Genomic DNA, 25,995 nt, shown 5'->3' on the forward strand with positions numbered 1-25,995 from the left:
ATAATGAGTGTACTGTATGTGTATTTTACCTCTCTGGGATGTTTTAAATATCGTATATTAAGTATGAGACGGGGAGCCAGGGCTGCCTACACCTGGGCTACCTGCACCTGACTTCCTACAAATAAGTACTACTCACCTCTCTCCCTACATTATGATTACAAATTATTTATTATTTTTATTATCACACTGGCCGATTCCCACCAAGGCAGGGTGGCCCGAAAAAGAAAAACTTTCACCATCATTCACTCCATCACTGTCTTGCCAGAAGGGTGCTTTACACTACAGTTTTTAAACTGCAACATTTACACCCCTCCTTCAGAGTGCAGGCACTGTACTTACAAATACTTTAAGATAAGTAATGAATTTACTGTGAATGTATTTTACTTTGTGTGTTTTTAATGCCTAGTTCTATTACTAACTTAATATAATTTAGTGTAAACTTGTTGTCTGGCATTTATATGCATTTATAAATGGAAAAAAATGGCGTTCTGCCTTTCGGCGATGTCTGCTTTCCGGCGCCAGCCTGGAACCTAACCCGTCGTATAAGTGGGGGCCCTACTGTAATAGCAATACAGTTTAATACAAGTCTCCCTCAACATTCGTGTTTTCAACTTTCATGGGCTTCACACATTCACAAATTCCCAGCCACCAAATCATGTTCGAGTTTCCCACCACCGACGCGTCCCTACTACCCTTCCTCCAACCTCCGCAACTGGCAGCCAGCCCACCTGCTACTCACTCAGTCATTCTCCAGCCACTGTGCGCGTCGGTCTGTGTTGTTTGTGTGTACTATCATGTTTGTGTGGTGGTGAAAGTATGGCCCTCAAGCGAACCGCAACCGCTATTGATGAGCTCACCCCTAAGCGCTCAAAGAAAGTCATGAATCTGGAACAGAATGTGAAATTGCTAGATAAGTGTAGGACAGGTAATTTGAGCAGCTCTGCTATTGGAAAATTATTTAACGTAAACGAAAGCACAGTGCGCTCTATCAAGAAAAATGAGGTGAAGATAGGGGTAGCACTAGCATCTACTGCTCCTCCCTCAGCCAAGCAAGTGTCACAAGTAAGAAACAGTGCAATGTCTAAGATGGAATCAGCGTTATTTGTGTGGATTTCAGACCAAAATAGAAAAGGAAATCCCATAGACAGCAATGCAATTCGTGTAAAGGGAAAGACTTTGTATGATATGTTGGTTAGTGATGAGGCTAGCACCAGTGCAGAACCTAGCCATCCTGATTTCCTAGCAAGTAAAGGATGGTTTGAAAAATTTAAGAGATGGTTCTCCCTGCACAACCTGAAGATGAGTGGAGATCAAGTTCGGCAGATCACGTTTCAGCAGCTGCATTCCCTGGCACTTTAAAAAAATCATCGATGAGAAGGGATACACACCTGAGCAGGTGTGGAATATGGATGAAACAGCACTATATTGGAAGAAGATGCCTGCCAGGACCTTAATCGCCAAAGAGAAGATTGCGCCAGGGTTCAAGGCTGCAAAAGGCCGATGCATATTAATGCTATGTGCTAATGCTGCTGAGCACATAATAAAGCCAAACTTTATTTATAAATGTCCCAACCCCAGAGCACTGAAGGGCCGCAACAAGAATCTCCTTCCAGTATTCTGGATGAACAGTCCGAAAGCATGGACCACCAACGTCATCCGTATGGACTGGTTTCACCACTGCTTCCTGACGGAGGTACAGGCGTATCTACAAGAGAAGGGCCTCCTAAACAAAATCCTCCTGCTCCTTGGTAATGCTCCAGGTCACCCACCATCACTGGAGGGAATGTGTGATGATGAGGTGTTCATGCCGCCAAACACAACCTCCCTGATACAACCATTTGATCAGGGTGTGATAGCTACATTTAAAGCTTACTACACACGAAGGTCAATGCAAAAGCTCCATGCTGTGTTGGTTGCAGATCCAGATACGAGTGTTACTCAATACTGGAAGAGATTCACCATCATTGACTGCCTCTCTATAGTGTATGATAATGTCAAGGATTTGCAACCTCAGATGGTGAATGGTTGTTGGAGGGCTTAGTGGCCAGTGTGCGTGTGTGATTTTGTTGGATTTGTTCCTCAAGACGAGGTTAACAAAGCTGCAAGGAAGACTGGAGTTAACAAGGCTAGTTGGTGGTGAAGGGTTTGAGGACATGCAGGAAGGTGAGGTCAGAGAACTGGTTGAAGAGCATGCACTGGGCCTAAATGATGATGAGTTGTTGGAGATTGTGCAGGCAGAGAATGAAGATGAAGAAGAGGAGTGTGTTGCTGAGGCCAGTCAGCCTCAAGCCCTCACCCTTGAAAAACTAGGGCAAGTGATGAGAATAACAGCACAGCTCAAACAATTTATGTACGACATAGACCCATCGATGTTGAGGGCTTTGAAGGTGATGAATGACATTGATAGGAACATAATTCCCTACCAAACTCTGTAGATATGAAGAAGAAACCATCTCAGTTGCCCATCACAATGTTCTTCACAAGGAATCCTGCCACTACCCTTGCCGCTACCCCTACTGCCTCGCCTGAACCTCAACCTGTCGGCAGTGATGCTGGCAGTGAAGACGTAGAATCCACACAGTAGTTTTATCATGCCATGCAGTTACACCCCATATAATCACCTCTATTCAGCTGTCATCAGTAACTGCATGGCTAACTATTATTGCTACCATCATGTCATTGTCATCACTCCCGAAATGCCTAGGCATATTAGTGGCCTTCTTTGTAATAAGTATTTTATAATATGCAATAATATTTTACAATATGTAAACCCCACATTGTAATATCAATAGAGAAATAAAGAATTTTAATTTTTTTTAACCATCACAAGTCGTCAGAGTTTGTCGGCCTTACGAGTGGTGAGTTTTGTTTGTTCATTATTTGTTATTAAACTACAGTATAAATAATGTCAACCCATTCATGGCTGATAATAATAATAATACGATAGAATTGAAGAAGGAAATTGTACAAAAATAAAAGGGTTGAAGCAGTGATTGAGGCATTGTGAGTCAGTGTGGCTTTGTTTATGCTGGAGTGAGCATTGGCCTCTGTGCTCATCCAAACATTTCACAATAATTCGTTGTGTTTAGTGCTTGTTCATTGAGTGTGACTGCTACATAATTAACCATGGGCCCAAAGAAACTTGCTGGTGCTAGCCCTTTGGTAAAGAAATTGAGAAACACAATAGAATTGAAGAAAGAAATTGTACAAAAATGAGGCAGTGCACCACAGTGGTTGAGGCAGTGGTATTTAATAACATACAAGTTATTAAACCATAACATGTATGCATATAGTACAAAATTTTACAATGTTTTCATGTATATAATAACAGTAAGGAGAAATTCAGAAGGCTGCCAGAAGTTGGCACCATGATCAGCAAAACATTGGTAACCACTACTACTTTTCACCTGTCTAACCTTAAGTAGACTACAAGTATTATGTTAAGTCATCCCGAAATGCCTCGGCATGGTAGTGGCTTTCTTTGCTCCAATCATATTATGATATGTAAACACACATTGTAACTTGCAAAGAAATTGATATTTATTTATTTATTTAACCCTTTGACTGTTGAAACGCCAAATTCTGAGGTGTCTCCTGGTGTCGCAAAATATTTGGAAAAAAACAAAAAAAATTTTCTTATGAAATGATAGAGAATCTTTTCCTGATGGTAATGACACCAAAAGTACGAAATTTGATGGAAAACTTACGGAATTATGCTCTTGCGAAGTTAGCGACCTTTGCAGTATTTACAAATTGGCGATTTCACCCACTTTGAGCCCTATTTTCGGCTAATTCCATTGTTCCAGTCGACCAAACTCATAACTATTTCTTTAGAACTCCATTTGTTCTATCGATTGAGTACAAGAAATTGCCCATTTACTGATTTCAACTACCCAATAAAGTGGTCAGAAATTGGCTAATTGGCCAATTTCATGCAAATTAAAAAATATGCCAATTACAAAATAGGGTCCAGGATGAACAATGCAGACATTCCTGGCTCTAAAATAACATTTTTTTTCTTCATCAGTCACATCTCCAGGCCCCTCTGATATTACTCTTGCTTTCTATTTTGAATTTTTATTCAAAGAAAAAATAGAATATTTACTGTTATGCAGACTACTGCAATATTGTAATAATTGTATAAATAACATCAGCCCATTCATGACTGCATATTAGAATGGCTACAATGACATCATTTGTTTACTCTTGAACATCAACAAAAATCAAACATTTCCCCTACTTTGAGCTCCATTTCAGGGTCCTTTTCATAGTAAAATCGATCAAAATCACCTCTATTTCTATAAAATGTTTTCCATACTATCAAATGTGACTACGAAAACAAGAATATAACCATAAAAACTATACAAAAATACACCTCAAATTCGGCGCTTTAATCCAAAAACAATGTCAGAGTTTCTTTTTTTTTCTCATTATGTACTGCCTGCTGCAGGATTTTTTTTATATGGTGGACACTGACTGCACATGTGGGCCTACCAGCTTTCTCCTGCTTGATTTGAAGCTGCTAGAATTTTTGAGTATGTATACCTCAAACATGGTGGCTCATAAGACGTATATATACGACCGAAACAGTCAAAGGGTTAAGGAACCTCCCTTGAGGGGGAAATTCACATCCTGAAACTTCGTTCGTATCCAGAAGCAAAAAATCAACCGAGCAACTTCATATTCTGAAAAATTCACATGGTGGAGCATTCGTAAGCCGAGGTTCCACTGTACATTGTTTTTGTAACTGTTATGTTTTTGATTAGTTCCTCGTTGTTTGTGAATATCAAATCCAGGGTATTTTCACTTCTAGTGGGATCAGTTATCTGTTGGTTCATTGAGTACTTTTCACAAAGCCTCATTACATGTAGTTCCCTGGTATGTGCCTGTTGGGCCAGGGTGCTTCCCGGAGATATTTCTGGTATAACATTACGTTGCGCCATCTTCCATTTTACATTTTTATTATTATTATTATTATTATTATTATTATTATCACACTGGCCGATTCCCACCAAGGCAGGGTGGCCCGAAAAAGAAAAACTTTCACCATCATTCACTCCATCACTGTCTTGCCAGAAGGGTGCTTTACACTACAGTTTTTAAACTGCAACATTAACACCCCTCCTTCAGAGTGCAGGCACTGTACTTCCCATCTCCAGGACTCAAGTCTGGCCTGCCGGTTTCCCTGAACCCCTTCATAAATATTACTTTGCTCACACTCCAACAGCACGTCAAGTATTAAAAACCATTTGTCTCCATTCACTCCTGTCAAACATGCTCACGCATGCCTGCTGGAAGTCCAAGCCCCTCGCACACAAAACCTCCTTTACCCCCTCCCTCCAACCTTTCCTAGGCCGACCCCTACTCCGCCTTCCTTCCACTACGGACTGATACACTCTTGAAGTCACTCTGTTTCGCTCCATTCTCTCTACATGTCCGAACCACCTCAACAACCCTTCCTCAGCCCTCTGGACAACAGTTTTGGTAATCCCGCACCTCCTCCTAACTTCCAAACTACGAATTCTCTGCATTATATTCACACCACACATTGCCCTCAGACATGACATCTCCACTGCCTCCAGCCTTCTCCTCGCTGCAACATTCATCACCCATGCTTCACACCCATATAAGAGCGTTGGTAAAACTATACTCTCATACATTCCCCTCTTTGCCTCCAAGGACAAAGTCCTTTGTCTCCACAGACTTCTAAGTGCACCACTCACCCTTTTCCCCTCATCAATTCTATGATTCACCTCATCTTTCATAGACCCATCCGCTGAGACGTCCACTCCCAAATATCTGAATACATTCACCTCCTCCATACTCTTTCCCTCCAATCTGATATCCAATCTTTCATCACCTAATCTTTACACGAGGAAGATTAAAATCTCCAAGGAGTAAAATATTTGGTGTTGGATTTTCTAGCCTATGCAGATAGCTATCTATCTGTCTTAGCTGATCTGTGAATTCCTCAGCAGTTGCTGATGGTGGTTTGTATACTAGGATAATTACCAAATTGCTATGTTCAACTTTAATGCCTAGGATTTCTACTATATCATTCATAGAGTTCAGCACTTCTGTGCAACAGAAAGTATCCTTTACATAGGTTCCTACTCCTCCCTGTGACCTATTAATTTTATCACATCTATACATCATGTAGTTTTCTATCTTTATCTCTCCATCCAAGACATCCCTTGTATGTGTTTCTATAAATGCTCCAAACATGGCATGCACTTCTGTTAGGAGCCCACTGACATAACTAACTTGGTCATTTTTATTTGATTTGAAACTCTGAATATTTGCAAATATCAAGCAGGAATTACCATTTGGGATGTTTTGTCTTGCTCTGCGCTTCGTTAGTACCACTGGTGATGTACTGCCTGGTATGACCCCTTGTGTACATTCTTAAATTTACCCCATACCTTCTCAACCTCACTTCCTGCAGCCCACTTTCCCCAATAGTTCCTTATACCTTTCCAAAAAATTTCTTCCTTAATTAATTTTTTTCACTTCTTTCTTACCCAGTGCTGCCAGTCTCCTTTTGCTCCATCAGCATTTTACTCTAACCGTATCCACCACTAAATAAGGATCCACCATGTCTGTTACTCCTCAAAAACCATGTACACCCAGAAGTCTACCCATTAACCTTTTGTCTATTAATACTGTGCATAGTCCATCAAACTGCTCTCATTACATGTTTGTATTTTTAGACTTAAACATTTTTATATTTATAGCTTTACAGTGCTGTGTCTAAAATGGGTTCTCCAATTCAACAGGTCTCTCCGGATGCCATCTAAACAAATGTTTGAATACTTGCTGATAAAAATATTAGGAGGCTTTCATCTTCTTCTACACATGGATGGATACTGTAGAGAGGCTGCTGGCTATCTCATGTCAAAAATTTCATCTGGTCATTTTTTCAGTACAGCAATGGCATTTTTAGCAAATGTTGCTCGAATAAGGTAAGATTTTTTTATTATTTTTATTATCACACCGGCCGATTCCCACCAAGGCAGGGTGGCCCGAAAAAGAAAAACTTTCACCATCATTCACTCCATCACTGTCTTGCCAGAAGGGTGCTTTACACTACAGTTTTTAAACTGCAACATTAACACCCCTCCTTCAGAGTGCAGGCACTGTACTTCCCATCTCCAGGACTCAAGTCCGGCCTGCCGGTTTCCCTGAATCCCTTCATAAATGTTACTTTGCTCACACTCCAACAGCACGTCAAGTATTAAAAACCATTTGTCTCCATTCACTCCTATCAAACACGCTCACGCATGCCTGCTGGAAGTCCAAGCCCCTCGCACACAAAACCTCCTTTACCCCCTCCCTCCAACCCTTCCTAGGCCGACCCCTACCCCGCCTTCCTTCCACTACAGACTGATATACTCTTGAAGTCATTCTGTTTCGCTCCATTCTCTCTACATGTCCGAACCACCTCAACAACCCTTCCTCAGCCCTCTGGACAACAGTTTTGGTAATCCCGCACCTCCTCCTAACTTCCAAACTACGAATTCTCTGCATTATATTCACACCACACATTGCTCTCAGACATGACATCTCCACTGCCTCCAGCCTTCTCCTCGCTGCAACATTCATCACCCACGCTTCACACCCATATAAGAGCGTTGGTAAAACTATACTCTCATACATTCCCCTCTTTGCCTCCAAGGACAAAGTTCTTTGTCTCCACAGACTCCTAAGTGCACCACTCACTCTTTTTCCCTCATCAATTCTATGATTCACCTCATCTTTCATAGACCCATCCGCTGACACGTCCACTCCCAAATATCTGAATACGTTCACCTCCTCCATACTCTCTCCCTCCAATCTGATATTCAATCTTTCATCACCTAATCTTTTTGTTATCCTCATAACCTTACTCTTTCCTGTATTCACCTTTAATTTTCTTCTTTTGCACACCCTACCAAATTCATCCACCAATCTCTGCAACTTCTCTTCAGAATCTCCCAAGAGCACAGTGTCATCAGCAAAGAGCAGCTGTGACAACTCCCACTTTGTGTGTGATTCTTTATCTTTTAACTCCACGCCTCTTGCCAAGACCCTCGCATTTACTTCTCTTACAACCCCATCTATAAATATATTAAACAACCACGGTGACATCACACATCCTTGTCTAAGGCCTACTTTTACTGGGAAAAAATTTCCCTCTTTCCTACATACTCTAACTTGAGCCTCACTATCCTCGTAAAAACTCTTCACTGCTTTCAGTAACCTACCTCCTACACCATACACTTGCAACATCTGCCACATTGCCCCCCTATCCACCCTGTCATACGCCTTTTCCAAATCCATAAATGCCACAAAGACCTCTTTAGCCTTATCTAAATACTGTTCACTTATATGTTTCACTGTAAACACCTGGTCCACACACCCCCTACCTTTCCTAAAGCCTCCTTGTTCATCTGCTATCCTATTCTCCGTCTTACTCTTAATTCTTTCAATTATAACTCTACCATACACTTTACCAGGTACACTCAACAGACTTATCCCCCTATAATTTTTGCACTCTCTTTTATCCCCTTTGCCTTTATACAAAGGAACTATGCATGCTCTCTGCCAATCCCTAGGTACCTTACCCTCTTCCATACATTTATTAAATAATTGCACCAACCACTCCAAAACTATATCCCCACCTGCTTTTAACATTTCTATCTTTATCCCATCAATCCCGGCTGCCTTACCCCCTTTCATTTTACCTACTGCCTCACGAACTTCCCCCACACTCACAACTGGCTCTTCCTCACTCCTACAAGATGTTATTCCTCCTTGCCCTATACACGAAATCACAGCTTCCCTATCTTCATCAACATTTAACAATTCCTCAAAATATTCCTTCCATCTTCCCAATACCTCTAACTCTCCATTTAATAACTCTCCTCTCCTATTTTTAACTGACAAATCCATTTGTTCTCTAGGCTTTCTTAACTTGTTAATCTCACTCCAAAACTTTTTCTTATTTTCAACAAAATTTGTTGATAACATCTCACCCACTCTCTCATTTGCTCTCTTTTTACATTGCTTCACCACTCTCTTAACTTCTCTCTTTTTCTCCATATACTCTTCCCTCCTTGCATCACTTCTACTTTGTAAAAACTTCTCATATGCTAACTTTTTCTCCCTTACTACTCTCTTTACATCATCATTCCACCAATCGCTCCTCTTCCCTCCTGCACCCACTTTCCTGTAACCACAAACTTCTGCTGAACACTCTAACACTACATTTTTAAACCTACCCCATACCTCTTCGACCCCATTGCCTATGCTCTCATTAGCCCATCTATCCTCCAATAGCTGTTTATATCTTACCCTAACTGCCTCCTCTTTTAGTTTATAAACCTTCACCTCTCTCTTCCCTGATGCTTCTATTCTCCTTGTATCCCATCTACCTTTTACTCTCAGTGTAGCTACAACTAGAAAGTGATCTGATATATCTGTGGCCCCTCTATAAACATGTACATCCTGAAGTCTACTCAACAGTCTTTTATCTACCAATACATAATCCAACAAACTACTGTCATTTCGCCCTACATCATATCGTGTATACTTATTTATCCTCTTTTTCTTAAAATATGTATTACCTATAACTAAACCCCTTTCTATACAAAGTTCAATCAAAGGGCTCCCATTATCATTTACACCTGGCACCCCAAACTTACCTACCACACCCTCTCTAAAAGTTTCTCCTACTTTAGCATTCAAGTCCCCTACCACAATTACTCTCTCACTTGGTTCAAAGGCTCCTATACATTCACTTAACATCTCCCAAAATCTCTCTCTCTCCTCTGCATTCCTCTCTTCTCCAGGTGCATACACGCTTATTATGACCCACTTCTCGCATCCAACCTTTACTTTAATCCACATAATTCTTGAATTTACACATTCATATTCTCTTTTCTCCTTCCATAACTGATCATTTAACATTACTGCTACCCCTTCCTTTGCTCTAACTCTCTCAGATACTCCAGATTTAATCCCATTTATTTCCCCCCACTGAAACTCTCCTACCCCCTTCAGCTTTGTTTCGCTTAGGGCCAGGACATCCAACTTCTTTTCATTCATAACATCAGCAATCATCTGTTTCTTGTCATCCGCACTGCATCCACGCACATTTAAGCAACCCAGTTTTATAAAGTTTTTCTTCTTCTCTTTTTTAGTAATTGTATACAGGAGAAGGGGTTACTAGCCCATTGCTCCCGGCATTTTAGTCGCCTCATACGACACGCATGGCTTACGGAGGAAAGATTCTTTTCCACTTCCCCATGGACAATAGAAGAAATAAAAAAGAACAAGAGCTATTTAGAAAAAGGAGAAAAACCTAGATGTATGTATATATATATATGCATGTGCGTGTCTGTGAAGTGTGACCAAAGTGTAAGTAGGAGTAGCAAGATATCCCTGTTATCTTAGCGTGTTTATGAGACAGAAAAAGAAACCAGCAATCCTACCATCATGCAAAACAGTTACAGGTTTTTGTTTCACAGTCATCTGGCAGGACGGTAGTACTTCCCTGGGTGGTTGCTGTCTACCAACCTACTACCTATAGGTAAGAATGAGCAAATTTATTGCTTAAAATTGCGAATATTTAATATATTCCAACTTGTGATATTTTGCACTTATGACATTGGCACTTATGACAGTTGGCACTTGCAAACAGTTACAATCATTGTAAGTAGTCAGACAGAAATTATTTAGAAAAATTCATTTTTTTTTTATTATATGCATTCATAGTTTGCATATATATTTGTTTAGCAGAGATTGGTTAAAAACAAACAATAGATTTAACCCTTTCAGGGTCCGTGCCGTAGATCTATGGCTTTACATTCAGGGTCTAAACCGTAGATCTACGCCATGAGCTCAGCTCACTCTGCTAAGCTGTGAGTGGTAAATTTGGGTCTAGATATGAGAGAATATATCTATGTGGTATGTGTGCATCACATAAAACATATCCTGCAGCACACCGTGTATAATGAGAGAAAAAACTGAGACCGTGATTTTCGATTAAAACAGCGACTTTGCAGTGTTTTTCGTATGTTTTTTATAGATGTATTTGCGATTTCTTGGTCTCATTTGATAGAATGGAAGACATATTACAGAAATAGAGATGATTTTGATTGCTTTTAGCACTGGAAATGGCTTGAAACTGAGCTCAAAGTAGAGGAAATGTTAAATTTTTGCCGATGTTCAAGAGTAAACAAACGACCTCACACATCTAATAGACGCCAGCTGGTGGGTCTAATATATATTCACAAATGTGGTGATGATATTTATACAATTATTACAATATTGCATAACAGTAAATCTTCTAATTTTTGGTTTGAATAAAAATTCATTACATGAATAAAAAATCAAAATGGAATTCATTTGTAAAGCCTCAAAACGTAACTAATGAACAGAGGAAATGTTAGTTTAGTGACAGGAATACCTACATTGTTTATTCTGGACCCTATTTTGAAATTGGAATATTTGGAACTTTGTGTTAAATTGGCCAAATTACCAATTTCCGATCACTTTGTTTTGTAGTTGAAACAGTTGACTTGGCGATTTCTTGTGCTCAATCGATAGAATAGAAGTACTACTAGTGAAATAGCTAAGAATTTGGTTGACTGGAATAATGTAATTGGCCTAAAATGGGAGTCAAATTCGGCAAAATCGCCGATTCATGAATATCGCTGACACATCAAAATTCGCGAGAGCATAATTTCATCAATTTTCCATCAAATTTCATACTTTTTGTTTTATTACCTTCAGAAAAAGATTCTCTACCATTTCATAAGAAAAAAATAATTTTTTTTTTTTTTTTTTTTTTAATTCTTGGACCCTGGTGTGCACTTTGAAATTTGGCCTCTGGACCCTGAAAGGGTTAAGAGTGATGATTTTCTAAAGGCTTAATTAAAAGTACTGGTATTAGTTCAAGTAACCCTCCAATCTGCAACATCCCCATCCCTCCCTCAGAGTGCAGCCACTGTGATTTTTCCCTCCAGGACTTGAGCCCCTTCATAAATATGCTAAATCCTCCATTTAACAGACTTCAGAAATAGATTTACTCTATAGCTCAAATAATAAAATATAACCCAGAATGATTGGTTATGGTTTGTGGTGTCCCAATAATTGAATCAGACTTACTAAAAACCCATAAAACAGACCAGGGGTGTAAGGGGGCCTTACCTGTCCTCTGAATATCAGCAAAAATCAGATATTTCCACTACTTGGAGCTTAGTTTCAAGCTACTTCAGATCCTAAAACCCATCAAAATCATCTCTGTTTCAGTAGTATGCCTTCCATTCTAGCAAATGATTCTAAGAAACAGGCAATAAAATCATAAAAACCAATGATGGTGTGGATGGTTTAAAGTAGCTGCTTTAAACCACCCACACAGTCAGCTATGTTTTCCTGTACTGTGCATCCTCACTGCAGAGCCTCAATCTCTTGTATCTAGGGAAAGTTTTAATGCTCACAACTTACCTGAGTAAGCTGAGCTCACAGCGTTGAACTACTTAACCCTTTCAGGGTCGCCAGGCCCTCTCAGAGACTTGTTCTCAGGGTCGCCAAAATTTCAAAAAAAAAAAATATATATATATATATATTTTCTTGTGAAAAGATTGAGAATCTTTTCCCGATCATAATGACACCAAAAGTATGAAATTTGATGGAAAACTTACAGAATTATGCTCTCACAAAGTTAGAGGTCTCAACGATGTTTATGCAGCGGCGATTTTGCCCACTTTGAGCCCTATTTTCGGCCAATTCCAGTGTACTAGTCGATAAAAATCATAACTATTTCACTAGAACTTCATTTTTTTCTATCGAATGAGTACAAGAAACCACCCATTTACTGATTTCAACTATCCAATAAAGTGGTCAGAATTTAGCAATTTTGCCAATTTCACAAAAGTTTCAAAAGATGCTAATTTCAAAATAGGGTCCAGAATAAACAAGACAGACATTCCTGACACTAAAATAGCATTTCCTCTGTCCATTAGTCACATCCCCAGGCCCTCTTACATTTCTTTTGCTTTCCACTTTGAATTTTTATTCTCACAAAAAATAGAAGATTTACTGTTATGCAGACTACTGTATTAGTGTAGAAATGGTATAAATAACATCAGCGCACTTTTTTTTTTTTTTTTTAACAAGTCAGCCATCTCCCACCTAGGCAGGGTGACCCAAAAAGAAAGAAAATCCTCAAAATGAAAATACTTTTATCATCATTCAACACTTTCACCTCACTCACACATAATCACTGTCTTTTGCAAAGGCACTCAGATATGACAGTTCAGAAGTCCCTCCAAACTGCCAATATCCCAAACCCCTCCTTTACTTACCTTAAAATATTTGTAGTCATAATGTAGGGTGAGAGGTGAGTAAGTGAGACTCAATGAGAGAGAGAGAGAGAATGAGAGAGAATGAGAAAGAGAATGAGAGAGAGAGAATGAGAATGAGAGAGAGAGAGAGAATGAGAGAGAGAGAGAGGATCCCTAGATTTATTGACAAGCTATTTACATGTTAAGGATTCCTAACTTTATTGGCAAGCTAAGAGCTGTTACCTACATCAGCTCATTTGAAAGCATTTTTATTGTTATGAGACATATCAGCGCACTTGTGAAAGAATACTAGATTCACCAGTTGACGTGTATTGGACGCATGGCATGATTTGTTTACTTTTGAACCTTGGCAAAAATCAAACATTTCTGCTACTTTGAGCTCAATTTCAAGGTACTTTCCATTGTGAAACCAATCAAAATTGTCTCATTTTCTGTAATATGTTTTCCATTCTATAAAATAAGACCAGGAAAACTAGAATACAACCATAAATAGCATACAAAAATACAGTGCAAAGTCACTGTTTTAAACCAAAAACACGGTCAAAGTTTTTTTTTCTCATTACGCACTGTGTGCTGCAGAATTTTTTTTATACTGCACACATAGACACATTCGTTCATATGTAGGCCTACCAGCTTTCTCTTGCTAGATTTGAGGATGCTAGAATTTATGCGTACTAGTACGTCAAAAACCCTGGCGCGTAAGCCGTACTAGTACGTAGGAAACCCTGAAAGGGTTAACCCTTTCAGGGTCCAGACCCCCGATCTGAAACTTGTCCACAGGGCCCAAGAATTAAAAAAAAAAATTCATATGAAATGGTAGAAAATCTTTTTCTGAAGGTAATAAAACAAAAAGTACAAACATTGATTGAAAATTGCCAAAATTATGCTCACGCAAATTTTGGTGCATCAACAATATTTACGCATTGACAATTTTGTCTACTTTGAGTCCCAATTTAGGCCAATTATATTGTTCCAGTTGACCAAATTCTTAGCAATTTCACTAGTATGCCTTCCATTTTATCAATTGAGCACAAGTAACTGTCCAATCAACTATTTCAACTACCCAGTAAAGTGATCAGAAACTGCTAATTTGGCCAATATCACACAAATTTCAAAATATTTCACTTTCAAAATAGGGTTCAGAATAAACAGTGCAGGCATTCCTGGCACCAAAATAACATTTCCTCTGTTCATTAGTTACATTTCCAGGCTTTACATATGAATTACATTCTGCTTTTTTATTCACAAAGAATTTTTAGTCACACCAAAAAATAGAAGATTTACTGTTATGCAATATTGTAATAATTGTATATATAATATCATCACATTTGTGAAGGCATATTAGACCCACCAGTTGATGTATATTAGATGTATGATGTGATTTGTTTACTCTTGATCAGCAAAAATCAAACATTTTGGCTACTTTGAGCTCAATTTCAAGCTATTTTCATTCCTAAAACCAATCAGAATCATCTCTGTTTCTGTGGTACATCTTCCATTCTGTCAAATGGGACCAAGAAAACGTGAATACAGCCGTAAAAACCATCCAGAAATTCACTGCAAAGTCGCTGTTTTAAACCAAAAACAGTCGCAGTTCTTTTTTCCTCATGCACTGTATGCTGCAGGATTTTCTTATATGGTGCACACTTACTACATAGACCCATTCTTTCATCTAGGCCCAAATTTACTGCTCACAGCTTATCAGAGTGAGCTGAGCTCATGGTGTGGAACTACGGCACTGACGCTGGCTTGAAAGCTGTAGAACTACAGCACAAACCCTGAAAAGGGTTAAGGGACTTCTGGCCTCAATGATATAAATCTACAGATGGCCACTGAAAGGGTTAATATAATTTACTTATGTAATGTGCATAGGTTATTTGACATTTTAGAACTATGCTTAATTAAATTACTCTGATTTATATAGCAACATGATTACTGAATACTCAGTACACACATACTCACCTATGTACTCCCATATCATAACTTCAACAATCACTTTGAACCTTTTATCCATTGTTGACAGGAATTTAATTGAACCATTGTTTTCCACAAAAAGCATTTTAGACTATATGAATATATCCTTTGTCTTATACAAATTTAATTCACTTATAATTAATAATCTACTGTTCAGCTATGAAATAATTACTGTCCTACTGTACAACTACAGTGGACCCCCGCATACCGTTGGCCTTACATAACGTTAAATCCGCATACCGATACGTTTTATCGCTAAGATTTTGCCTCGCATACCGCTAAAAAACCCGCTCAACGCTGTTCGTCCGAGACGCGTCTAATGTGCAGCCGGTGGCATTGTTTACCAGCCAGCCTCCGCGGTAACATCCAAGCATACAATCGGAATATTTTGTATTATTACAGTGTTTTTGGTGATTTTATCTGCAAAATAAGTGACCATGGGCCCCAAGAAAGCTTCTAGTACCAACCCTACAGGAATAAGGGTGAGAATTACTATAGAGATGAAGAAAGAGATCATTGATAAGTATGAAAGTGGAGTGCGTGTCTCCGAGCTGGCCAGGTTGTATAATAAACCCCAGTCAACCATCGCTACTATTGTGGGCAACAAAAAGGCAATCAAGGAAGCTGTTCTTGCCAAAGGTTCAACTGTGTTTTCGAAACAGAGATCGCAAGTGATGGAAGATGTTGAGAGACTCTTATTGGTGTGGATAAATGAAAAACAGATAGCAGGAGATAGCATCTCTCAAGTGATCATAAGTGAAAAGGCTAGGAAGTTGCATCAGGATTTAATTAAAAAAATGCCTGCAACTAGTGATGATGCGAGTGAATTTAAGGCCAGCAAAGGTTGGTTTGAGAGATTTAAGAAGCGTAGTGGCATACATAGTGTGATAAGGCATGGTGAGGCTGCCAGTTCGGACCACAAAGCAGCTGAAAAATATGTGCAGGAATTCAAGGAGTACATAGACAGTGAAGGACTGAAACCGGAACAAGTGTTTAATTGTGATGAAACCGGTCTGTTTTGGAAGAAAATGCCAAGCAGGACCTACATTACTCGGGAGGAAAAGGCACTCCCAGGACATAAGCCTATGAAAGACAGGCTTACTCTGTTGATGTGTTCCAATGCTAGTGGTGATTGCAAAGTGAAGCCTTTATTAGTGTATCACTCAGAAACTCCCAGAGCGTTCAGACAAAAGAATATCCTCAAGGCTAATTTGTGTGTGCTGTGGAGGGCAAACAGTAAGGCATGGGTCACTAGGGACTTTTTCTATGACTGGTTACACCATGCATTTGCCCCCAATGTGAAAGATTACCTAACTGAAAAGAAATTAGACCTTAAGTGCCTCCTGGTGTTAGACAATGCCCCTGGTCATCCTACAGACGTGGCAGAGCGACTTTATGGAGACATTAAGTTCATTAAGGTGAAGTTTTTGCCTCCTAATACCACTCCTCTCCTGCAGCCCATGGACCAGCAGGTTATTGCAAACTTCAAAAAACTGTACACAAAAGCTCTGTTTGAAAGGTGCTTTGTAGTGACCTCAGAAACTCAACTGACTCTAAGAGAGTTTTGGAGAGAGCACTTTAATATCCTCAATTGTGTAAACCTTATAGGTAAGGCTTGGGAGGGAGTGACTAAGAGGACCTTGAACTCTGCTTGGAAGAAACTGTGGCCAGAATGTGTAGACAAAAGGGATTTTGAAGGATTTGAGGCTAACCCTGAGAGGAGTATGCCAGTTGAGGAATCAATTGTGGCATTGGGGAAGTCCTTGGGGTTGGAGGTTAGTGGGGATGATGTGGAAGAGTTGGTGGAGGAGGACAATGAAGAACTAACCACTGATGAGCTGCTAGATCAACTTCAACAGCAAGAGGCCAGACCTGAGGAAACTGGTTCGGAGGAGGGGAGAGAGAAATTGAAGAAGTTGCCTACTACAAAGATTAAGGAAATCTGTGCAATGTGGCTGAAAGTGCAAACCTTTATGGATGAAAATCACCCTCACACAGCTATTGCAAGCCGTGCTGGTGACTATTACGCTGACAATGTTGTGAAACACTTTAGGGAAGTCATAAAGGAACGAGAGGTACAGGCCACTATGGACAGATATGTTGTGCGACAGAAGTCCAGTGACTCTGAAGCTGGTCCTAGTGGCATTAAAAGAAGAAGGGAAGTAACCCCAGAAAAGGACTTGACACCTCAAGTCTTAATGGAAGGGGATTCCCCTTCTAAACATTAAGAGACTCTCCTCCTCCCATCCCATCAATCATCACCAGATCTTCAATAAAGGTAAGTATCATGTAATTGTGCATGCCTTTTTCAGTTTGTGTGTATTAAAATTAATATTTCATGTGGTAAAAATGTTTTTTTTTCATACTTTGGGGTGTCTTGCACGGATTAATTTGATTTCCATTATTTCTTATGGGGAAAATTCATTCGCATAACGATAATTTCGCATAACAATGAGCTCTCATGAACGGATTAATATCGTTATGCGGGGGTCCACTGTATGATAAAATCCTTAGTGTTAAATAGTCTGTAAGCCAATAATGTTAAGTTGGCTGATAATGCTTAGGCATATTAGAGGCTCTCTTTGCATTGCAACCCACTATTGTAAATATAAAATCTCAATGTACTGTTTGCAAAGACATAAAATAAATAAATAAATAAAATAAATGATATTCAATGCCAGCCAAGTGGTTCTACCTTCCCTTGCCTTGGATCAAACCTGATTACTTCCCACTAATGCAAATTTAATTTTTTTTAGGAGCTAGCATGATTGATTACAATATTAACCCTTAAACTGTCCAAACGTAGATCTACGTTTGCACGCGTAGCACTCTGACCTTGATTTTCTCCATAAGAAATAATATAAAAACCTTAGATCTACGTTCGGAGCGCTACGGAGCAAATGTAGATCTATGTTTGGACAGTTTAATGGTTATTCCAAGAATAAACCATTTAATTTTGATGAAAATTTTGTATGTCAAGCTTAAATAGCTATGAATGAAAGGCCTTTATAAACTGCCAAAAATTTTTATAGACAAACATATTAAGTTCCAAGAACGTAATTAAATTTTAGTAAGTGCTTATTAGTCCTTTCGATATTGACACCCCAAAATTTACAGCCTCCTGTCAGCATTTTTTTTTTTAAATGGTAGAGAATTTTATGTAATACAGTGGTCCCTCAATAATCGTCTGGCCTGAAAGTCGTCCATTTTGGAAATAGTCCCGTTATTTCGTCTAAACATTGGCTCGCAAATGGTCTGTTAACTCGCTAATCGTCCTGCGTCTGGGACGCGTACTCACGCTCTGAGCCGCCTGGACCTGCCTTCCCAGCCAGTGTGCCATTGTTTACCAGTGAGTGACGGTCCCCTCACTTGCTCCTACGAAATATTTCAATCTTCCATTGATTTTAGTGCTTGCAAGTGCTAAATAAGCTACCATGGCTCCAAAGAAAGCTTCTAGTGCCAGCCCTTTGGTAAAGAATGTGAGAAACACATATAATTTATGAAAAAGTTTGTAGAAAAATACAAAGGTGGTGGTGGTAGAGTGGAAGCAGTTGTGATAGTGGTTGATGGTGGTAGAGGGTGGTAGTGATGGTGGTAGAGGGTGGTAGTGATGGTGGTAGAAGGTAGTAGTGATGGTGGTAACAGTTGTAATAGTGGTAAAAGGTGGTAGTGATGGTGGTAGAGGGTGCCTTCTTTAGTGAGTCAGCGATTCTAACAACTCCTCCAATGTTGTTGGAGTTATATAGGGCTACAGAAAACACCGCCGCCTCAGCTGGTGCTTCACCACCATTATGGACGGCTTACTCTCAGTGGCCCTTATACAGTGGACTCCCGGTTAACGATATTTTTTCACTCCATAAGTATGTTCAGGTGCCAGTACTGACCGAATTTATTCCCATAAGGAATATTGTGAAGTAGATTAGTCCATTTCAGACCCCCAAACATACATGTACATACGCACTTACATAAATACGCTTACATAATTGGTCGCATTCGGAGGTAATCGTTATGCGGGGGTCCACTGTATACCCAACAACAACACAACACAACACCTCTCATGACATACGTAATGACTTATTCATTCTTGAGTATATTCCATGTTTCTGTTATTAATATTGTTTATTATGTCATATTAGTTGAATTGTGATAGATAAATAAGCCGTAGAGTTGATATTAGTGTCATATTTTCCAACAATAAACTTACCATCCCTCCCTCACACAAACAAGTCTTCAATAAGAACATAAGAAAGGAGGAACACTGCAGTAGGCCTGCTGGCCCATACTAGGCCAGTCCTTCACAAATCCAACCCACTAACAGAACAAATGCTACCCAAGCAATAAGCTCAGGTGCAAGTCCGACTCAAATCCAACCCCTCTCACTCCTGCATTTATCCAACCTAAATTTGAAACTACTCAAGCCATAGCTTTTAGAACATAAAGGAGGAACACTGCAATAAGTCTGTTGGCCCATACTAGGCTGGTCCTTCACAAATCCAACCCACTAACAGAACAAATGCTACCCAAGCAATAAGCTCAGGTGCAAGTCTGACTCAAATCCAACCCCTCTCACTCATGTATTTTTTTATTTTATTTTTTTTTTCAACAAGTCGGCCATCTCCCACCGAGGCAGGGTGACCCAAAAAAGAAAGAAAATCCCCAAAAAGAAAATACTTTCATCATCATTCAACACTTTCACCACACTCGCACATTATCACTGTTTTTGCAGAGGTGCTCAGAATACAACAGTCTAGAAGCATACACATATAAAGATACACAACATATCCCTCCAAACTGCCAATATCCCAAACCCCTCCTTTAAAGTGCAGGCATTGTACTTCCCATTTCCAGGACTCAAGTCCGACTATATGAAAATAACCGGTTTCCCTGAATCCCTTCACTAAATATTACCCTGCTCACACTCCAACAGATCGTCAGGTCCCAAGTACCATTCTTCTCCATTCACTCCTATCTAACATGCTCACGCACGCTTGCTGGAAGTCCAAGCCCCTTACCCACAAAACCTCCTTTACCCCCTCTCTCCAACCCTTTCGAGGACGACCCTTACCCCGCCTTCCTTCCCCTATAGATTTATATGCTTTCCATGTCATTCTACTTTGATCCATTCTCTCTAAATGACCAAACCACCTCAACAACCCCTCTTCTGCCCTCTGACTAATACTTTTATTAACTCCACACCTTCTCCTAATTTCCACACTCCGAATTTTCTGCATAATATTTACACCACACATTGCCCTTAAACAGGACATCTCCACTGCCTCCAACCGTCTCCTCGCTGCTGCATTTACCACCCAAGCTTCACACCCATATAAGAGTGTTGGTACTACTATACTTTCATACATTCCCTTCTTTGCCTCCATAGATAACGTTTTTTGACTCCACATATACCTCAACGCACCACTCACCTTTTTTCCCTCATCAATTCTATGATTAACCTCATCCTTCATAAATCCATCCGCCGACACGTCAACTCCCAAGTATCTGAAAACATTCACTTCTTCCATACTCCTCCTCCCCAATTTGATATCCAATTTTTCTTTATCTAAATCATTTGACACCCTCATCACCTTACTCTTTTCTATGTTCACTTTCAACTTTCTACCTTTACACACATTCCCAAACTCATCCACTAACCTTTGCAATTTTTCTTTAGAATCTCCCATAAGCACAGTATCATCAGCAAAAAGTAACTGTGTCAATTCCCATTTTGAATTTGATTCCCCATAATTTAATCCCACCCCTCTCCCAAACACCCTAGCATTTACTTCCTTAACAACCCCATCTATAAATATATTAAACAACCATGGTGACATTACACATCCCTGTCTAAGACCTACTTTTACCGGGAAGTAGTCTCCCTCTCTTCTACACACCCTAACCTGAGCCTCACTATCCACATAAAAACTCTTTACAGCATTTAATAACTTACCACCTATTCCATATACTTGCAACATCTGCCACATTGCTCCTCTATCCACTCTATCATATGCCTTTTCTAAATCCATAAATGCAATAAAAACTTCCCTATCTTTATCTAAATACTGTTCACATATATGCTTCAATGTAAACACCTGATCTACACATCCCCTACCCACTCTAAAACCTCCTTGCTCATCCGCAATCCTACATTCTGTCTTACCTCTAATTCTTTCAATTATAACCCTACCGTACACTTTTCCTGGTATACTCAGTAAGCTTATTCCTCTATAATTTTTACAGTCTCTTTTGTCCCCTTTCCCTTTATATAAAGGGACTATACATGCTCTCTGCCAATCCCTAGGTACCTTCCCCTCTTTCATACATTTATTAAACAAAAGTACCAACCACTCCAACACTATATCCCCCCCTGCTTTTAACATTTCTGTCATGATCCCATCAGTTCCAGCTGCTTTACCCCCTTTCATTTTACGTAATGCCTCACGTACCTCCCCCACACTTACATTCTGCTCTTCTTCACTCCTAAAAGATGGTATACCTCCCTGACCAGTGCATGAAATTACTGCCTCTGTTTCTTCCTTAACATTTAAAAGTTCCTCAAAATATTCTCGCCATCTACCCAATACCTCCATCTCCCCATCTACTAACTCCCCTACTCTGTTTTTAACTGACAAATCCATATTTTCCCTAGGCTTTCTTAACTTGTTTAACTCACTCCAAAATTTTTTCTTATTTTCATTAAAATTTCTTGACAGTGCCTCTCCCACTCTATCATCTGCTCTCCTTTTGCACTCTCTCACCACTCTCTTTACCTTTCTTTTACTCTCCATATACTCTGCTCTTCTTATAACACTTCTGCTTTGTAAAAACCTCTCATAAGCTACCTTTTTCTCTTTTATCACACCCTTTACTTCATCATTCCACCAATCACTCCTCTTTCCTCCTGCCCCCACCCTCCTATAACCACAAACTTCTGCCCCACATTCTAATACTGCATTTTTAAAACTATTCCAACCCTCTTCAACCCCCCCACTACTCATCTTTGCACTAGCCCACCTTTCTGCCAATAGTCGCTTATATCTCACCCGAACTTCCTCCTCCCTTAGTTTATACACTTTCACCTCCCTAAATTTGGAACCTAAATTTGGAACTACCCAGTGTTTTAGCTTCGATCACCCTACTAGGCAGACCGTTCCACTCATCAACTACCCCTATTACCAGTGTTCATTTATACATTTTATTAGTGCTTTACATTTATTTGGCATTCTTTTCTGCATGTAGATCTATATTTATGCTAGGTAAGTGACCCCTGAAGTGACCTAGAGTCCTTATGGAGGGGGATATCCCTTCTAAACAATAACCTCTCTTCCCTCTCTCCTCCTCCCTGTCTTCCATTCATCAACAACAGCCTTTAATAAAGGTAACTGTCATGTTGAATGTTCATTCTTTTGTGCATGTAAATCTATCTTTTAGGTAAAAAAAAAAAATTACTGTTGATACTTCTGGGTGTCTGGAACGAATTAATTGGATTTACATTATTTCTTATGGGGAAAATTGATTCAAAAATCGTCTATTTCGATAATAGTCCCACTTCCAGGAACGGATTAAGGACGATAATTGAGGGACCACTGTACTTACAAAATTACAGACATAAAGTCGAATGCTGGAGGCATTATATGCCTGTTCTTGTTTGATTTGCCAGCATAGTCCTCACCCTGGTCTTGTCCATGTGGTGACCAGCAGCACTATACGCAACAATGATTTTGTCCACCTTGAGGTATATTTTAGACCAGTTACAGTGCTCAGACCAACCCAGTTCCTGGTGGTTTCACTAGATGCCTTCCATACTATCCATTCATTACAAGAAACTGCCCATTTGGTAATTTGGTCAGTTTTATATTTTCTACCAATTGCAGTTTATAGAGAGCAAAACAATCACTAGGCATTCCAACCCCTAAAGTAATCTTTCCTTCCTCCAACACACCAGCTGTATCCCACTGAAGCAAGGTGGCCCAAAAAGAAAAACAAAAGTGTCTCTAAATTTAGTAATGTATACAGGAGAAGGGGTTACTAGCCACTTGCTCCTGGCATTTTAGTCGCCTCTTACGACACGCATGGGTTATGGAGGAAGAATTCTGTTCCACTTCCTCATGGAGAGAAGAGGAAATAAACAAGAACTAGTAAGAAAATAGAAGAAAACCCAGAGGAGTGTGTATATATATGCTTGTACATATAAATTGTTCTTTCTTTTTTGGGTCACCCTGCCTTGGTGGAAAAGAATGATGTGTTAAAAAAAAAAAAGAACATAAGTGTAGTGTGAAGGAGGGGTGTTAATGTTGCAGTTTAAAAACTGTAGTGTAAAGCACCCTTCTGGCAAGACAGTGATGGAGTGAATGATGGTGAAAGTTTTTCTTTTTCGGGCCACCCTGCCTTGGTGGGAATCGGCCAGTGTGATAATAATAAAAAATAATAAAAATAAGTGTAGTGTGACCTAAGGGTAAGTAGAAGTAGCAAGACATACCTGAAATCTTGCATGTTTATGAGACAGAAAAAAAGACACCAACAATTCTACTATCATATAAAACATTTACAGGCTTTTGTTTTACACTCGCTTAGCATGACGGTAGTACCTCCCTGAGTGGTTGCTGTCTACCAACCTATTACCTAGGAGAATCTTTCCTCTGTTCATTAATTACATTTCCATGCCACTCTTGTATAACGCCTTCCATTTTGAATCTATCATCACGCAAAAAAATCAATGTTTTTCTTCCTTTTTCGGCTAATGAACCATAACCAAGAATGCGTGATCGTGGTTTAGGCCTTCCTAATAATTAAAGTAGACCTAGTGAAACCCCATAAACAGAGAGGGAAAGGTAGGGAAGCCCTCTGTCCTTCAAAAAAAAATCACCCAAAATTTACCATATCTATCATTTTGAGGCTTATTTTAGGGCACTTCCAGTCTGAGACAGTTCAGGATCTCTTCCATTTTACTAGTATATTTTCTGGTCTGTGATATGGTATTCAGGAAGGGCAATAAACCCATGAAAATCACAGTAGAAAATGTGCTACAGTTTCTATTTTAACTCAAACATAAGGGCAGAGGTGAGCTGTTTGTCATTTACTGCATGGGGTGAGTTTTTAATACTGTGCACTCACACTGCACAGACTCATTCTTTCGTGTCTAGGCAGCCCCTTAAGGGAGGTTCCTTGATGCTGGTGAGGGGCTCTTGATATAGGAAATTGGATCTGTGCTCCAGTTCCCTGCATTAAGCCTGAAGACCTTCCTTCTTCCCCCTCCCCCAACACAGGTGCTGTATAATCCTATGGGTTTAGCACTTCCCCATGATTCTTTCTTTCTTTCAACACACCGACTGTATCCCACCGAGGCGGGGTGGCCCAAAAGGAAAAACGAAAGTTTCTCCTTTTACATTTAGTAATATATACAGGAGAAGAGGTTACTAGCCCCCTTGCTCCTGGCATTTTAGTCGCCTCTTACAACACGCATGGCTTACGGAGGAAGAATTCTGTTCCACTTCCCCATGGAGATAAGAGGGAATAAACAAGAATAAGAACTAGAAAGAAAATAGAAGAAAACCCAGAGGGGTGTGTATATATGTGCTTGTACATGTATGTGTAGTGTGACCTAAGTGTAAGTAGAAGTAGCAAGACATAGCTGAAATCTTGCATGTTCATGAGACAGAAAAAAGGACACCAGCAATCCTACCATCACGTAAAACAATTACAGGCTTTCGTTTTACACTCACTTGACAGGACGGTAGTACCTCCCTGGGCGGTTGCTTGTCTACCAACCCACTACTTATGCTTCCCCATGATTATAATATGATTTGTGGATAGGTCTATGTCTGCAACACTGACTCTACGTGAATGAGCGAAAGGGTTAAGGGTCATGATCATATTTCATTTGCTTTAATCAGAGTAAATAGGTTTTTCTGTGTTCAGCCCCTCTTCAAGGGGGGCTCCTTGGCGTGGTGAAGAGGCTCTTGGTCTGAGGAATTAGACCTGTTGGTCTCCTTCCTCAGACCGAACCCTCAATACCCCCAATCCCCCTCCCCTCCTATCCCATCCTCCCTTTTTCCTTTCCTCCTCCTCCTCCCCACCCCCTCCCTTTTGCCCTTCCTTTTGGTTTCTCTCTCTCTCTTCTCTCTTTCCTTCTCTCTCTCTTTCCTTCTTCTCTCTCTTCTCTCTCTTCTTCTCTCTCCCTCTCTCTTCTTCTCTCTCTCTCTTCTTCTCTCCCTTCTTCTCTCTTCTTCTCTCTCTTCTTCTCTCTCTCTCTTCTTCTCTCTCTCTCTTCTTCTCTCTCTCTTCTTCTCTCTCTTCTTCTCTCTCTCTTCTTCTCTCTCTCTCTCTTCTTCTCTCTCTATTCTTCTCTCTCTCTCTCTTCTTCTCTCTCTCTTCTCTCTCTCTCTTCTTTCTCTCTCTCTCTTCTCTTCTTCTCTCTCTCTCTTCTTTCCTCTCTTACACACATGGTTTGACAAGGTTAAGGATCCCTAGGTTTATTGGATGTTTATTTACAGGTTATGATTCCTAATTTTATTGATAAGCCAAGAGCTGTTACCTACATCAGCTCATTTGAAAGCATTTATTGTTATGAGACATACAGTAGGGAACAGGGATGAAGTTGAGCCATCTGTGGCCAGCATTTTCATTTGTTCAACTGACGCTATCTCGCTGACATCATTATGCTGTACGAATGTGT

The 25,995-nt window shown here is 39.8% G+C and overlaps 2 protein-coding genes across 3 annotated transcripts in view; one reads left to right on the forward strand and one right to left on the reverse strand.

The window, feature by feature from the left end:
- LOC128684154 (uncharacterized) overlaps positions 1 to 25,995 on the forward strand; it is a 94,130-nt gene that overhangs the window by 56,801 nt on the left and 11,334 nt on the right. For both annotated transcript variants that reach the window (XM_070095343.1, XM_070095349.1), the window contains exon 4: positions 6,777 to 6,962. In XM_070095343.1, the coding sequence (XP_069951444.1) occupies positions 6,777 to 6,962 (186 nt within the window). The remainder of the gene's footprint in view (positions 1 to 6,776; positions 6,963 to 25,995) is intronic.
- The window catches only part of LOC128684152 (zinc finger protein 271-like), a 79,803-nt gene that overhangs the window by 11,431 nt on the left and 42,377 nt on the right, over positions 1 to 25,995 (reverse strand). The gene's annotated exons all lie outside the window — the stretch shown is intronic.

The sequence above is a fragment of the Cherax quadricarinatus genome, chromosome 4, assembly GCF_038502225.1.
Source record: "Cherax quadricarinatus isolate ZL_2023a chromosome 4, ASM3850222v1, whole genome shotgun sequence".
Classification (NCBI taxonomy): Eukaryota; Metazoa; Arthropoda; class Malacostraca; order Decapoda; family Parastacidae; genus Cherax; species Cherax quadricarinatus.